We start from the raw sequence: 17,753 nt of genomic DNA on the forward strand, positions 1-17,753 counted from the left end.
CAGTCCTCTGTAAGAGCAGAAAGTGTTCTTGACCCCTGAGCGATCTCTCCATCCCCTTTAAAAAAATCTTATTCAGAATAACTGCCAAACATCCTTTGTCCTTTATTAATATCATGTCATGTTTGTTCTTTACTGATGAAACGAAATACCACAGATTTCTTAAAACTCAGATCTTTATATTTTTTAAAATTAAATCCTACTTGGGAATAGTACAGATTTTTAAAAAATTTGATAGATTTCACTTGATAATTTACACAGAGACACAGACACAGACACACACATACACTAATCATTCGTTTTCGTTTTGTAGTACCTTAATTCAGTATTAAGGCTACTGTATTATTATAAAAGGAACGGGGGACTTTGGAACATTTTCTGAAGCAAATGTTAAACTGTTTAAACAGCTGCAAAAACCTCTGCATTTTAGAAAGCAGCATTTTAATGGCCAAAAGGCTTGCCTTTTAGTAAGGTGGTCAGGCGTGTCTGTCTTCTCCCACAGACAAGGCTCCCACCCTACCCCTTTCAGCTTCAGAAGGCTCGGTTGCAAAAGAATTTCCCAGGATCCCCCTGGTGGTTGGCACTAAACACTGCCACCCTCAAGAGCCTCAGAAAAGAAACAAGATGTGATTTGTTTGGGTGGATTTGACAGCATTCAGTCACAAAGTCTTTCAATATATACTGATTATGCACCAAAAACTCCATGAAAAACAATCTTTTGAACCTTGTTGCACACATCTAAGCACCTGGCTCGCTATCTGGGTCCTGAAGATCAGCTCTTCCAACAAAAGGCTGCTTTCCAGACCATTGGTCAATATTTCCACTTACACCAGACCTCTAATCCCAACAACCAACACCTACATTGTACTACTGCTCTGGGTTGTGTTTATGGTCTTTGCTTAGCCCATATAAGAAAGTCATACAACACAAGCCAGGAAAGGATTCTACGTACATCTGCACCCCACACTCACTTAAAGTGATCCATCACCTTGAATAAACTCCCTAAGCCTCAGCTCTATCAAATGTAATAGAAAAGTATCTACCAGTTACAGATGTGGGAATTAAACCTAGCAGGCAGAGGGTCTGTTCCGTACCATTATTTGCTAACCAGGGTAACTCTGAATTACTGCAAAACAGTTCAGCCAATGCTGTGAAAAACTGGACTCCACCCTCTCTTTTTTGGCTTTTAAACAGGATAAGCTAAATTTAATCTTTCTTGCCCTTTTGTTCACAAACCAATCACAACTGCATTTTAAGGTGGATAGAATTCCTCTCTCTAATTAACATGCAAGTAACATGAACTTCAGATGTGCATATATTAGGGAAGAAAGACACGTTAGATGATTGGCATACTAAAGTAAAAGTAAAACACTCATCTGAATTGTGTATAAATCTAGAGATACACATTTCAGATTCTGTTCATTTGAGTATTTGCTTGGGTATCTTGCTCTAAAACAAGTCCTCATACCTACAAGAACCAAATTTATGCACCCCACACATCTGAATGGCTGGTCAACTTTCAAGCACAGTACAATTCGAGAGAGAAACTAATTGCTTATTTGCAACATTTCATTTTTTTTTCATCTTTTTGAGACAGGGTCTCCTGTAGCCCCAGCTGGCCTGGAACTCACTATGTAGACCAGGCTGGCCTTGAACTCACAGAGATCCTCCTGCCTCTGCCTCCCTAGTGCTGGGACTAAAGATGTGCCCACCACACCTGGCTCTATTTGCAACCTTTTAATCAACTACACCTTAGCAAAACATGTGAATTCCCTCTAAAAGACCAAGGCTCAAAGACATTAATCAGGGTAGAGACAAAAGGTGGTAGATACCAAGTCATAAAAAAATTACATGACATCTTTTATAAAAGTATTAATGTGGGCTGGAGCTATAACTCAGTGGTGTGTGGGCCTAGAATGCACAACGGTTAAGCTTAATCTCCAACACCAAACAAAAGTGCTCTGATAATAGAGAATCTGCACTTGGGGGTTTCTTTCACTATCTGTATACTATCTGCTTTAAATATGAATAGATACCTTACTCACGTAGACAGGCAATCAATCTATCTTCGTAGACAGGCAATCTATCTTCGTAACTATAATGAAAGGTGCAATATTATAACTTAAATAATCCTATTTTCAATTGATATAAAATCATATCATCAGCCAGGCATGGTGGCACAGGCCTTTAATCCCAGCACTCGGGAGACAGAGGCAGGGGGATCTCTCTAAGTTCAAAGCCAGCCTGGTCTACATACTGTTTCAGGCCAGCTGGGGCTACAGGGAAACCCTGTCTCAAAAAACCAAAAAAAAAGTGTATTACCAACGAAATATAATTACCTGATAGCAGTCTCCTGTAAGATTGTCTAAGACATCACCGCATGTTCTTCTCATGTATTTCTTACATCCATCAATCACCATTTGGTCAATGTCCGAAAAAGGTTAAGGGGAATTTGAACATAAAGAATTCTGAAATAGTAACTCTTTTTAAGAAAATATAAAGGTTCAGAAAATTCAGGGTTTTACAGTAGCAATGTATCAAAGTTTTTAAAAAAATCTGATGTGATTTTATTTTCACACCAAAGAAATAGTCAAATGGAACTAGATTTGCTTCTCTTCTCATGAAATGGCTTAGGGAAGTTATTTTGACAAACACTAAGAAGCAGACAGGGTACCCAACACAGCTGCTACTTAATCCACAACTACATTCTTATCTCTACTTCTCTGTTGGTGGCTACATACAAGGCTGCTGGTCGTAAACTGAAATGCTTGTTCAAGGCAGTCAACGTGAAACATCTGCCTTGATTGAGCCTGTAGGAATACTGACTTGAGTCTTAAGATAGCAAAAGAAAGAAGGACCTAAGAAGTCCACTGAAATTGTGCTCTTATACAGCAAAGGATATCTCTACCATAGTGACCATCTTTGGTTTCAGTTTGACTATTTCACATAATATGCCTCCATCTCCACCTCCAAGAATAAGTACATCTTTGCCAGTGTAATCTTCCTTGCCACTGCCCATGATGGCCCGGGTATATGCCAGGTCACTCTCTGCCAAATCTAGGAAAGAAAGAGAGACCCACAAAGTGACTCTACCAATATACACAAACCACCTGACTGTGCTACCCAAGTTAGTGCTGGAATCTTGCCCACAGTGGAAAAGTTTGAACTTCTAAAGTGGTCACCATGTTCAAGGTTGCTTTTTGGACTGAAGAGTCTTCATGAGCACAATTCATCTACCACATACAACAAATGGATATATGTTAATGAGGAGAAATTACAGTCTTGAGACTGTGCTGATATGGTGAATAGGAAATGACATCGGGGCTAAAGAGATGGTTCAGCAGTTAAGAGCACTGGCTGCTCTTACAGAGGACCCGGAATTGATTCCCAGAACCCACATGGTGGCTAACTACCATCCATAACTCCAGTTCCAGAGGATCCGAGACCTTCTTCGTACCTCCATGGGTACTGTATGACACCGGTGTACTTGTACACATGAAGACAATACACTCATACACATAAAAAATTAAAAATAAAATAAGCATTTTTAAAAACTGAAAGAAATGACATCCTTACAGGTGAAATGATATATCCTATGGGGACTGCTTTCAAAATAATACTATAAGCAAACTAGTGCTTTGATGAAAACTGGCCACATATTGGTATTGTCAACACTGGGCCGTGAGTACCTGCAGGCTCATCACACTAGTACGTCTACCTAGGTTAGAATTTTTCCATAACAAAATGTCATTTTAAACAGTCAACTGCACTTCCTATTACTGAAACACAATCCAACACAAGAAAAGGCTATTTCAAGGGGCTGGAGAGATGGCTCAGTGGTTAAGAGCACTGGCTTTTCTCACAAAGGACCAAGGGTTCAGTTCCTAGCATCCACATGGCAGCTAACAACCATCCATAAAAATACACTTTCAGGGGATCCAACACTCTTCTCTGGCCTCTGTGGTCATACATACATGTAGGCAAAACAATACATACAAAATAAAAATTAATAATTGTTTTTGGAAAAGGCTATTTCAGTTCAGCATGGTGGTGCATGCCTTTGATCCCAGCACCCTGGAAGGCAGGCAGATCTCTGTGAGTTCAAAGCCAGCCTGGTCTACATAGCGAATTCTAGGCCAGCTGGGGCTAACAGGGAGACCCTGTCTCAAAAAGACCAAAAAAAGGCTATTTCAAGATATGTTTACACAAAAGTCCAGACAGTTCACAGGTTAGTACAATGTCAGGGAATCTTAAAAGAAGACAGTTGTGTCAGAGCTGAGCTCAAACAAGTTTAAGACAATGGCATCTGTCAGGAAAGAAGTGTCATCCAACACACCATCACCTTGCTATGTAATGAGAACAGGGATGGGATACTTACTAACATCCCCACTAAGGATGAGAATATTTCCAAACTGCTTTGAGTGCAGAATTTTAATGTTCTGATACGGTGAGTCTTCATCATACACCACTTCATCTATGTCATACTCAACCAGGCGCCCATCAGCAGTAGGCCAGTATCGGTCAATGGCTCCTCCTCGAACTATGGGTGGTAAGCTGGAGAGAGGGAGACAGGAATGAGCCTTTGGAGAACATTGCCTTACAAAGGGACCTGGGATGAAGAGTGTGCCAAAAGTGGGTGGGGGGGGCAGAGAACTGGCTCGGAGGTTAAGAGAGCTAAGGTAATGCTCTTGTAGGCCCAAGTTCAATTCCCAGCACCCATATCTGTCAACTCACAAACACCTGTAACTCCACCTCCAGGGAAACCAGCACCCTCTTCTGGCCTCTGTGGGCACCTGTATTCAGTGTACATACCCACAATTAAAAGGAAACTTTAAAAAAAAAGGAATTAAGGACTGGAGAGATGGCTCAGTGGTTTAGAGCACTGTCTGTTCTCACAGAGAACTGAGGTTCAGTTCCTAGCACCCACACGGTGACTAACAACTCCAGTTCCAGGGGATCCAATACCCTCTTATGGTCTTATGGCCTCTGTGGATAACACGCGCGCGCACGCACACACACACACACACACACACACACACACACAGAGACACACACACGCAGGGTGCACTTACATTCATGCATGCAAAACATTCATACACATAAAATAAATATGTATATATTTTAAATTAGACCATGTGTTTCAGGCACAGTCAAATCCAAAGCTTGGGTATTTATGAAATCATGTATAAGTCACAACTTTCTCATATAGCTTACTTCTTTTAAAATTTTTTCTGCCAGCAGGGCACAATAGCATATGCCTTTGATCCCAACACTCAGTAGGCAGAGGCAGGCAGATCTCTGAGTTCAAGGCCAGCCTGGTCTATATATAGTGTGTTCCATGCCAGCTAGGGCTACAGGGAGGCACTGTCTCGATAAGACTAAAAAAAAAAAAAAAAAAAAAAAAAATTGAGTGTTTTAGATAGGGTGAATATACTAGAAACTACCAGCAGAGGCCACTAAGTGACAAAACACCAAAAAGGGGGCTTAGTAAATCGAACCAAAACACAAAGGAAAATGAGAACACACTATACACTCAACACACTACACACCCAACACGAGAGCTTACACTTGTATTCTCAGTCATGTTCAATAGTAAGGCAGCAGTATGCACAACTGGAAAGGCCTGTAATGCCAGGACACACTAGCTGAGACATACTAGTTCTGCCTACTATGCACTCCCCTGTCGACTGCTTCCAATAGTATAGTCACAACTCGATAACAAGTAAACAAGACTGCCTCAGAAAAAAATTCCTAGCATCTGTAAAACTGCATCCAAGCTGACAAAACAATTTCCTACAAATTCATTTAATCCACACAATGCCTGATTAGTGTATGACTGTTTCATCTTTCTTTCCAGTGAACACATTCAGCTTTCAGAATGTTAAGCAGACCAGGTCTGTTTCTTTACAACATAAAGGCCCAGTCAGGACCAATCCTCAGAGAGCAGGAGAGCAGGCTTGGAGGGAGCCTCTTCCACCTCCTAGTGGAAGGGGGTGAGTAGAGCAAGGTGGACAAAGGAAGTCAGGTACCTGTAGGCACCAGGTGACTTTGACTAAGCTCAGAAAACTGCTTCATAGGAAAAAGTAAAACCAATGAGATGGCTCAGCCATTAAAGGTATTTGCCACCAACCACCTGAGTTGGGTCCCTGGAACCCATGTAAAAGTGAAAGGAGAGAAATGGGAAAGGAGAAAAAGTGTCCTCTGACCCCCATGTGCATGGCATGGCATGTGCACATACACATCAACCTTGGATTGCAAAAACTCACATGAGATGTGTTCTGTGCCTCATGTACACTGTGTACAATGCAAGAATCTCTACTGTGCAAAAATTTGAGGTTTGTTTCCTTATTCTTTTGCAACTGAAAGTACAATATAAATTTTCATATAAATCTCATGGCTTGGTCAAAATTTCTTAATAATCATTACCCAAAAGGAAATACTAATTTCAGATAATTATTAGTAAGTTATCGGTTACTAATTTCATCTGACAGTGTCATTCCCCATACAGAAAAGTGTAACAATCCTTGTCCTCTGGAGTAGGGGGGTGGCCAATGATAAAGGGTGTAGTCTACAGCAAGACATTGTCAATTTCCCATTCTTTTCATCCTTATTTTTTTTTAAAAAGATGTAAAAAGTATGACAAGCAAAAACATTTTGAAATGAAATGTGTGACCAGTCTCACTTGAAAAATTCTTCCACAAAACCAGTTCTCATAAACACTGAAGCCCAGAAATATATTTTTTAACAAATATTTTATTATTTTTGTATGTATGAGTGTGTATTGTCAGCACGTATGTATGTGCACTCATGAAGAGCAATGTCCACAGAGGTCAGAAGAGAGCATCAGATCCCCCTGGAATTGGAGTTATGGATGGTTGTTATCCATGATGTAGGTGCTGGGAACTGAATCCAAGTTCTCTGCAAAAGCAGCCAGTACTCTTACCGCTGAGCCATCTCTCCAGCCCCCAGAAATACATTATTTAAAAAAATATATTTATGTGTGTGTGTGTGACTAGTCTCACTTAGAAAACTCCACCAACCAAAGGAAAAAAGTTCTCATAACCACTGAAGCCCAGAAATACACTCTTGTTAAAAAATACTTATTTGCCAGGCATGGTGGCACACGCCTTTAGTCCCAGCACTGGGGAGGCAGAGGTAGGTGGATCTCTGTGAGTTCAAGGCCAGTCTGGTCTACATAGTGAGTTCAGGGCAGCTGGGGCTACATGGAGACCAGTCTCAAAAAGACCAAAAAAATATTTATTTGTGGGGCTGTAGAGCTGGCTCAGTGGTTAAGAGCTCTTGCTGCTCTTGCAGAGGACTTGGGATCAGTTCCCAGCACCCACATGGTGGCTAACAACCGTCCATAACTCCAGCTCCAGGTAATCTGATGTCCTCTTCTGGCCTCTGCAGGCATTGCATGATATGAGTGAGCTTATACACACGCAGGCAAAATACCCATAACACATAAAATCAAAATAATCAAATAAACTGTGTGCGTGTGTGTGTGTGTGTGCGCGCACGCCACAGTATGCACATAGGGGGAAGGGTCAAAGAAAATCTTGTGGGAACTTGTCCTTTCCTCGCCTGAACTCAGGCCATCAGGCTTGGCAGCAAGTGCCTTCAACCACTGAGCCTTCTTCCTGGCCCCAGAAATACATTCTATTTACTCATACTTAGAAGTAGTGTTGATAAAAATCAAAGTGTACTTTGGTGTGGGCTAATTCATTTTCCCACAGAGTGGGAACCTGTTCAATTCAGATAGATGCATATAAGGAAAACTGTAAGCAGGAAAAGATGCAAGTGTCTAGAAAGCTGTGTGAATGTGGACACAGCCAAAATCTCAACTAAATTTGGGTAGGGAATTAAAAAATAAGTCTGTGTGCCAGATTCAAAAAGTGTACAAGTTTTGCACAGGGGTGGGTTCTTTTCAGTACTCTGGGGCATCCCCTTTGCCTTCCGTTTCTACCTACCTACAGGTTAAATAATTACCTAGTTATCTTACATCTGCCCTGGAGCTTTCCTATGGGCTCATCAAACTCAGCAGCATGAGTCATTAAGCACTTAAACATCCTAGCCCTTGCCAATAAGGATTCCCTCTTCTGGAAACAACCCTGTGAGAGAGAAACCAGTATTCTGATCATCCTATCAGAAATCTGAGTCGATTCCCTCCTTGTCTAAGTCTGGTTTTCTGCTTTCCACAGCTTTAGCTCTTGGAATCACTCCATATCGCCTTTCAGTTTTACTGTACCCATCTCCCAGCTCCCAACCCTCGTACCCTTCCCATCACTCCCGGGGGGGGGTGGGGGGAGGCAGTGATTGTTTTTATAAATTTTGTCCCGTTTCAGGTCATGATAACACAATCAAGGACTGGATCAGTTCCCAAGCTGACACTGACTGAGCTTCACATGTTTGGAAGACACTAAAGCCAACACTGCCATTCTGATGATTTTACTAATTAAACAAATATAAAGAAGACATTCGTGAATGGGTGGACTTACCGCTTCACCCGCCCAGTACTCTCCTGACTCAGTTCTTTCATTTTTTCTTCTATTTTGTTCAAAAGCTACAGTTAAAAGAAATCAGTGACTTTAGAGTTTAAGCTGCACAGAACACCTAAATTACAAACCAGAGGTCCAAGATGACACTGACCACTGTGTGATTCCAGTTCATACACCTGCCCCCTCCACAGCTACTGGGGCCCAATTCCACACTCCCACACTAACTCTCCCTCCCCATGGTACCTTAAGCAGTCTGAGTTGCCAAGAGAACTTAGAAGAAAAAGGTCAAAGGATACTGCAGGTGCGAAACTCTATACAAAGGTTCTAAACTCCCTCTAATGAGAACTGAAATCATTAGCTGTACTTGGGAAATTACAGGGAAAACTGACAGGCAGGTTTCCAAAATCCACTGAGGAATAGCTTCTCGGTCAGCACTCATGAAGCTAAGCAGATTTTTAAGAAAGTTAAATCTAAGGTAAAAAAAAATGTAACATATTTTTCAAAAGGAAATAAAAAGTGAAAAACCAACGCTGTCAGTTTCTTCTTTGCATTGTGCATCAGTGTCGTAACTCTGAAGGTCCAGTAACACCAATCCATGCGGATAAATTCTCAAATTGGCAAAGCTACAAAAGAAATCATAATTTGAAGGTTAGGAATTATAATCACAGCACTTCAAAGAGAAAAGAGACAGCCCCGATTAAGAGAAAAGAGCAATGACAAGAGTAAATTTGGGGGAGGGGGGAGGGACTTCTGCAAGAACAGCCAGTGCTCTGAATAGCTAAACCATCTCTCTAGTCCCACCACCATGCTTTTTGACATGAATTCTGAAGACAGAACTCAGGTCCTCACAGAGCAAACGCTTCACCAACTTAGCTATCTCCCCATAGACTTTGCAACACACTAAGCAAGCATGTGATTTTTTGAAAGGATCCCCAGGTGGTTCTGTCAGGTTGAGATAATCAGGAGGGGAATATGGGGGGTTCTCCAACTAACCTACAATGTTCAAAACAGAGCCCTGTTATCCAGGTTGCAAGGCTAAGAATGATCAAAATGCTTAAAGAGAAAGGGAAGAACATGTGACAACAACCTTATGAACATGTTAAACCTCCATACGGGTCTCTTTCTCCTTTCACTTCGCCTATTGGGACTCACCTCAAGGTACTAGTCCTGAAACCTATTTTGCCCATCCTTCCACACATGCTTTCATTTTTACTCATTTTGCTTTCAGAAGCAATCCAAGTCATTCTTGTCATGCAAACACTCCTTTCTAGAAAAAGTTTCAATCTTCTTTACAAGTGGAATTGGAGTCTACCTATGATAGTAACTTTTAAAAAATGTGAGGCAGAGGGCTGGAAAGCTGCTCAGTGCTTAAGAGCACCCACATTGGGCAGCTCACAACCACCTGGAACTCCAGCTCCAGGGAATCTGGTATCCTCTTCTGGACTCCACAGGAACCTGCATTCACACATATACACACCCACACACAGATATACACATACACAAACAATTAAAAATAAAAATAAAATTTAAAATTTATAAATGAAAATACTGAAGCAGGTAGGGAGTGGCTGCAAAGGAAGGCATCTCTCTAAAGAACTCCAGGTTTAGTGACAGATCATGTCTCAGAAAATAAGGTGGAGCGGGAACAAAGGAAGACAACGAAGGTCAACTTCTAGCTACTATATGGACATGTGTACACACACACACACACACACACACACACACACACACACACAAAAGAAGAAAGGGTCAAACATTTGAACTCTTGGGTCATCTCAGCTTCCTGTCAATCTACTTGTAGATGTTGGTATCCTGCATTTTGTGTATATATGTTAGTTATACCACCAGTGGCAACATCACTAGAGGCTCATTGGAAATGCAACAGGGGAAGTCAGACTCTGGCCCAGACCTACTGCAGCAGACACTCTTAGGGTGGTGGCACAGGAATCTGTTTTAACCAGCCCTGGATCATTACCTGCAATGTCACACTGCTTATGCCAGCAGGGCTCTTAATCTCAGCCACACAAAAGAATCACTGGAGCTTTAGAGAAATGCCGATGTCCAGTCCAGTGGCCTTACTCTCTGGGCGAAATACCTGAACAGGGGCATTTCATGAAAGTACTGAATTTTAACCTCCTCTACAAGGTGTCAAAGGCAGAATAACACTTGGGTATCACCCCTATTCCTGACCTTGCCCCTATCTCTGCTCTTCCTCGGAAGAATATACAGAAAAATCCTTGAGGAGCCTTACCTGCCATTTTTATTTGTGTAGGTTGCTAAATAACCATGTTCCTGCCAGGTGTGCACTGACTCCGCCATCCCTTGCTCCTGGAAAATGGACTGGAGGCCTTTCAGAATGGTCTCTCCATCAGCTAAAAGACAGGAAAGAAGGAAGAAGGTTAAAGGAAAAAAATTCAGAAGAAAAGCTAAGGGCTGAGGTGCAGTTCAGAAACAGAAATAGAGCAATTGCCTAGCACGGATGAGGCCCTGGGTTCCATCCCCAGCACCGCAGAAGATAATTAGGTAAAGAATAAGGAAAGCTACTAAGACACAGCTTGATGATTGAACCCCCACCCCTCTTTTTTTGGTCTTTTTGAGGCCAAAAAAAGACCTGTATCCCCTGTATCCCGGACTGGCCTGGAACTCTCTATGTAGCCCAGGCTGGTTGATCTCACAGAGATCTGCCTGCCTCTGCCTCCCAAGTGCTGGGATTAAAGGCATGCACCACCACGCCCAGCTCTTACAAGAAAAGTCTGAACAGAGAGTTGCCAGAATCAATTTCCTCCTCTGTCATGAGCCAGATGTGTCCTCTTCCATGCATGGAAAGGATACAGAGAATACCTGGGTATCCAGTAGGGCAAGAACTCATCACAAATAGATGTGCCAAAGACACAGGGAAAAAAACCATTCAACCTAGAGATTTAAAAAGAATGAGATACCACTTTAAGCTAAATAAATTAATGAGAACACACAGTCCTAGAATGAAGGTGCGTAACTGATATGGATGAGCCTTATACATTACTTGAGAAGTTTTTGTTTTGTTTTCTAGATGCTGTGCAAAAGAGATCTGTTGCTTACTAAATGGTGATGCTCAATAACACAACCCCAAACAGCAGAAACAGAACAATCCCAATGGAAGAAAACTGCTGGCTGTGGGTACTTCCTCCTCGCCATCCTGCCCTACCTCACACATTTTGTCCCCCCAAGGAGAGCTCAAGCTCAGTGTCATTAAATAACTAGGCATGGTGGCGGTGGCACATGGCTGTAATCCCAGCACTCTGGACACTGAGGTAGGAAGATTGCTAGAACGATATCAAGTAAAAACCTGTTTCCGAAACAAAGAACAGCATTAACCTCCAGCAGGCTCACAAGTACATAGTAATACTTAGAAGAAAAGTAATGCGCAGTTTATTCTTCTGTAATTTTATATGCAAAGCAGTCACCCCTGATAAAGGTTAAATGAAGAAGCAACTTGTGACAGGCTTGATTCTCAGGAAGGGATCAAACAGGCCTTTACTTGGAAAAGAATCTTTGCAAAATGCATAATTCAATTATGTATCTCCAGATTAAGAGCAACCAGACTGTACAAGTGTTTTTTAAACCCAACTAACAAGTGTCCTTTTTATTATTTTTATTTTATGATGAGAATGAGTGTATTGCCTGCATATATGCAAGTATACCCATGTTGGATCCCATGGAAGTGGAGTTAAAAACAGTTGTTAGCTGCCATGTGGGTAGTGGGAATCGAATCCTAGGTCTTCTGCAAGAGCAGTCAGTGCTCTTAATCACTGAGTCATCTCTCCAGCCCCAACAAGTGTCCTTCTAAGAGAGAAAGTAGGGCAGGTGACCTGATAGCCAAAATGAACTGAGGTCACCTCAAAGACAAAGATTCACATAAAAGAGAAACCACGGTTACAGAATCTGTATCACACACCCATCCCAACATAAGCAACCGGGAATATGCACAGTATCCCAATGAATCACCAAGCTCTCATTCATTTCTAACAAAGCCATGCCTTTGGGAAACTCATTTGGCAAAAAATAATAGAGCTTACTTTGCTCTTCTGAGAATGGTTTCAGGAAAATTAAATTGAAGGCCTGGGTTATATCTCCAGAGCTACAGCATTTAAGACTAAATTCTACCTCCCTAAAATGTATACTCTGATTTGCAAACTTCATCGAATGTACTAACCCTGTTTGGTTCAGATCCACTGTGGCCTGGTGGGTCAGCACACTGTGCAGGTGACTTGAGCTGAGCACAGAGCAGAAAGGAAAAGGACAGCCAGCCCAGCAGAAGTTACCCTAAATGTGGAAGCTACTATGCCATTATGTAGTCCCTCCCTGGCTAGACCAGATGTTTTCTGTTTTGAGGGTGTGTAAAACAAATTATCATCCTTGGGGCAAATGGCCTCAAGACTGGGTTCTGTTGGCATATTATAAAACAAAAGACAAATGCCCCATGCTGATGAAGAGCAAAATATGGGGTAATTCTGCACCAGGCTGAGGGGTGGGCCAAGAACCTGGCCTAGGGAGCTGAACAGGAGAGTGGAGGTGGGAGGACAACTCAGTTGCTTGGGCCAAGGATAGAGGATGCCTTAGATTCATGCAAAGTCCTTGACTGCTGGCCAAGTCTGGCATGGCAGCCACCCTGTCTTCTGCACTGGCACAATTAGCAGAAAGGCACCACATGGACTAAAAGGAGCCCTCTGGCCATGTTTCATGATATAGACCAAAAGGTACAAAACAAATCCAATTTGAAGTGTTACTTGTTTTCACAAAATGTATGGGCTACTCCCAAGTCAGTATAGCCAGGCAAGTCTGAATGTATTTCTAGCAGGCCAATTCTTCATCCACTCACGTTCCTGGTGTATTTGTGTGGTGCCTGGTCCCTGTGGGTGTCTTGAATATGCCAGCCCTACCAGGGAGCTACTGAGATCATTTCATTTTCCTCACTGTCCACTCACTTCATATTCACTTTCCTCCATATTTGGGGCCTCTTTGTCAACCCTGCTACTCCCAAGCCCAGAAGACTCCAGAAAGCGGGTACTTAGGCTGAGTCAACACCCTGGTATCTCTTTATCAGAATCAGGGTTTAAGGTAAAACTGAAAAGTCTGAACTCTGAGCTAGAATGCACTTGAAATGGTGGCTAGCTTACTCATCATCTTGATCTCAGGTACTCAATAAATGCTGTACAGCCAAATAAAAACATTTCATTTGACTGAGTTCACAGTCCTTATTACTCTTATCTTTGCAGTTTTAAACCATCTAGGCCAGGCGCATTCAACCATAGCTATACATTATAATCATCTAGCTAGTTTTTAAAAATTCTAATACCATATGATAGACAAATTAGATAAAATCTAGGGGTGAGGCATTAGAGAGATGGCTCAGTGGTTAAGAGCACTGGCTGCTCTTGCAGAGGACCCAGGTTTGATTCCCAGTACCCACACAGCAGCTAACAACCATCCATTATCTCCAGTTCCAGGGTATTCAACACCCTCTTTTGGCCTGTGCAGGCATTGCACATATATGGTGCACTTACACACATGAAGGCAAAACATTCATATACATAAAATGAAAACCAATAAATAAAAACTCTGGGGATAGGACTAGGTGTCAATATATTTTTTAAATGTTTATTATTTTTATTTGATGTGTATGAGTGAATTGTCTGCATGTATGTAAGTGCACTCATGTCGTGAAATGACCCCAGAGGTCAGAAGACGGCAATGAATCCCCTAAAACTGGAGTTACTGATGACTGTTAACCACAGTGTGGGTGCTGAGAAGCAAATCCAGATCCTCTGCAAGAGCAGCAACTGCTCTCAACTGCTGAGCCATCTCTCCAGCCCCGGCATTAATATTTTTAAAGCTCCCAAGAAAAATTCCTATGTGTAGCTGATCTAAACCACCCTATACAAAAAAAAAAAAAAATCTAGGGGGTGTAGCCGTTACCATGAGGCCTTAAGTTTTAGCTCCAGTCGCAAGAAGAAAAAGCCTCCTTCCTACCATCTCCATACTAAACACACTCAAGTCCAGAAAAATATAGAAAATGTTCAGTAAAAGAGATCTGAAAAAAAGTCTAAACTTTAATTGAAACTGAAATCACAAGCAACCCAGGAAGTGCTCCAGAAAAATGCTTTGTAATTATTGAAAATTTAATTAACCTTCATGTCTGTACACAACATGTAACACGACCAACCAAACTGGATTTGTTCTCTCAGTACTCAATAATGGAAGTAAGATTGACAATGTATGTGGTGTGAAGGACTGCCTGTCCCTTTCAGGACTTTGGCAACCCCAGTCATACTTATCAGGTATCAGTGATACATATCCCCTCGTCCAAAAACCAAAATTTCCCAGGTGCTCCAAGGTCAGAAAGCAGGAGAAACAGTAGTAACACAATCCTCTGAGAACTACCAGATACACTGGACATAATGAAAATGAGCCTGGGATCAGAGTATGCACAAAATCGGGGAAACATGACAGGACAGCAACATCATCAATGCGTACAAATCAAGAGAAAATGTGAAAGCAGATCCAAAGGCTTTCAAGCAGACATACTAAACCCAAGTATGCCAGTTAACTGTCATTTGGCAGAAGTTCTTAGAAAACTAATTTCAATAGCTGGGCAAGAAGGCCGGATTATATCTAGTCTATTACTAACAATCAGGGCTTCATAACACATTGACCTCTCCCACGGAAAATGTATCCTTTGTCCAATGAATAACACAATGTCTCCATTTCCAGGCCACTGCCTGCTTTGTTTAACAAACATAATCTACATATAACACCACCACCAAAAGAAAAGGAAGATAGGAAGGGAGTTAAAAAAGAATCAAAGTCTAAATGTCAGGCTGAAGTGATATAGTTCAGGAAGTCCCATTCTCAGAATACACCACACACACACACACACACACACACACACACACACACACACAAGCTGAGCATGTTGGCATATGCATGTTGGCCAGCACTAGGGCTACAGAGAGACACTATCTCCAAAATAAAAGTTCAAATTAGTTTGTAATCTGGTATCCCTTCTTCTTTTGAGTTTAGAGGTCAGTCAAGAAAAGCCCCACAGTTGGTTAAGAAAAGCCCCATAGCTGGTTTATATGTGAAGGGAAACTGTACAGCCTAAGCCTAAACTCTTTGGTTCTGACAATGAAGCAAACAAGTCAGGAGTTTGGGGGAGGGACTCCTGAATTAGTGGTTCCTCTTCAGGCAGCTGCAGAGTGGCTCTGAAAGAAAGGGAAATATCAAGAGCAGGCCTATTCAGTGACTCTGCCTGCTGTTGCTGGAGGAGTGGCCTTCTGTCTTAAGCTCATCCCTTTAGCTCAACTGTGGTGAAGAGAATGATTCATCATCACATGGAGCTTGAATTAATTGAGCCCTGTTGTGGCAGAGCAATTTTGGTGGGGGATTAATGGTGAGGTGTGGAATTTCCATGCTTCATAATTAAAAATACACTTGACCAGAATAGAAATTCGTCCCCTCATTTCAGAAGCCAGATGCCGCATGAATGTGAATGGAGAAAAGAATGCAGACAAAAAAAAATTTCTGTTCCAATTCCTTCCTTTTGTAGAGAAGACTGCTGAGCTGGCTTGTGTGATGGCTGATGAGTTGGCCATAGACCCTGATGCCTCTGCATGAAGAATTTGATCTGCTTATCAGATACAGTTGGGATTTTGTGCCTTTAGGAATTGCTCATCCACTCAGGTGGTTGTGAGCTGCCTGACATGGATGCTAGGAGCTGAACTCAGATTCTTTAGAGGATCAGCAAGCACCCTTAACTGCCGAGCCATCTCTCCAGCCCCTTTTTATTTTTAGACAGTCTGGCTTACATTGCTCAGACTGACCCCAAACTCCTGGGCTCAAGAGATCCTCCTGCCTCAGACTCCTGAGTAGCTGAGACTACAGGTAAATGACACCACACACAGCTTGAGAAGACTTAAGACTATCTGTTGAAGCCAGGAATGGTGGCGCACACCTTTAGTCTTGGTACTCGGGACTCCCAGCACTCAGGGAGGCAAAGGCAGACAGATCTCTGTGAGGTCAGCCTGGTCTACACAGTAAATTCCAGGTCACATGGGGCTACATGGAGACCTTGTCTCCAAAAAAAAAAAGACTATTTGTTGAACTCGGGATACGCTAAATATCAATAATATAAAGGCTGCCAGCAAGACCAGACCACAGCAATCAATAATGTATGTTTTGTATATAATGTATATATGCGTTTAAAAGCCTTCGTATGAGTTGGGCATGGTAATGCACACCTTTGATCCCAGCACTCAGGAGGCAGAGGCACGCGGATCTCTGTGAGTTCCAGGCCAGCTGGGGCTACAGGGAGACCCTGTCTCAAAAAACCTAAACAAACAAATAAAAAAGCTTTTGTATGTCACAGTAAGAAATTTTAAATTATAATGATTTTTGTAACATTTTAACTTCAAACTAAAATGTCTCAAACATTCAGAAGTCTAATGAATTTCTAGGGATCAAACAGGTGGTTCCTGAGCCAGCCTTGCTTTGACAGCTTGGTTTCATATTTCCCAATCCAGTCCTTAAAAAAAAACAACAGCTGCATGATGATTAATTGCACCAAACTGTAGCAGACAGGAATGATCAGTGCAACATGACTCATATTAGCCAAAAAGTCAACAACTCAAAAGTGGACAACTCAAATGTCCATCAGGTTATAGATGGGTAAGTCAAAGTATGCTACCATCCATACTGAAGGCTGGTATTTAGCCATAGATAGAACAAAGTACTGAGACATGCTACAATCAGCTATGGATGGATCTCAAAAACATGCTAAGAGAAAAAAGCCAGACACAAGGGATACAACAGATGAGTCTATTCATGTGAAATGGCCAGAAAAGGTAACTCCAAGAAACAAGTTAGTGGCTGCCTTCTAGAACCTGGGGAGAATGTGTAAGAGGTGTCGGAAAGAACTGGGAAGATGATGGCTAAGGGGTCCAAGATTTTTTTCTGAGGCAATGGAAATATTCTGAAACTGACTATGGTGATGGTCACACAACTTTATGAATATACTGAAAACTATCATACAATCAGGGAATTAATTGTATATCAAGTTGTAACCAGAGTTTTATGGCAAAAGCCCTGGATCCAGCAAGTATAACAGGTTATAAACTCCACCAATAGTCCCAATACATCAGTTAAAGAGATAAGAAATGGTGAAAAGCAGAGACAGATGTAATGGGTGCACAATGGCATGAATTAAGGGGTACACATTGAGAT

General features: G+C 41.9%; 1 protein-coding gene across 5 annotated transcripts in view; it reads right to left on the reverse strand.

Moving 5' to 3' along the window:
- Sms (spermine synthase) overlaps positions 1-17,753 on the reverse strand; it is a 49,401-nt gene that overhangs the window by 17,175 nt on the left and 14,473 nt on the right. For 3 of the 5 annotated variants that reach the window (XM_029561222.1, XM_029561219.1, XM_029561220.1), the window contains 7 exons: positions 10,747-10,867; positions 9,025-9,118; positions 8,496-8,560; positions 6,264-6,356; positions 4,376-4,551; positions 2,900-3,054; positions 2,337-2,426 (listed from right to left, as the gene is read on the reverse strand). In XM_029561222.1, coding sequence (XP_029417082.1) covers positions 2,337-2,426; positions 2,900-3,054; positions 4,376-4,551; positions 6,264-6,356; positions 8,496-8,560; positions 9,025-9,118; positions 10,747-10,814 — 741 coding nt within the window. In that variant the 5' untranslated portion in view covers positions 10,815-10,867. The remainder of the gene's footprint in view (positions 1-2,336; positions 2,427-2,899; positions 3,055-4,375; positions 4,552-6,263; positions 6,357-8,495; positions 8,561-9,024; positions 9,119-10,746; positions 10,868-17,753) is intronic. The other 2 variants (XM_029561221.1, XM_008828331.3) reach the window with 1 other exon arrangement.

Source organism: Nannospalax galili, unplaced genomic scaffold (genome assembly GCF_000622305.1).
Source record: "Nannospalax galili isolate Female #2095 unplaced genomic scaffold, S.galili_v1.0 scaffold1053, whole genome shotgun sequence".
Taxonomy (NCBI): domain Eukaryota; kingdom Metazoa; phylum Chordata; class Mammalia; order Rodentia; family Spalacidae; genus Nannospalax; species Nannospalax galili.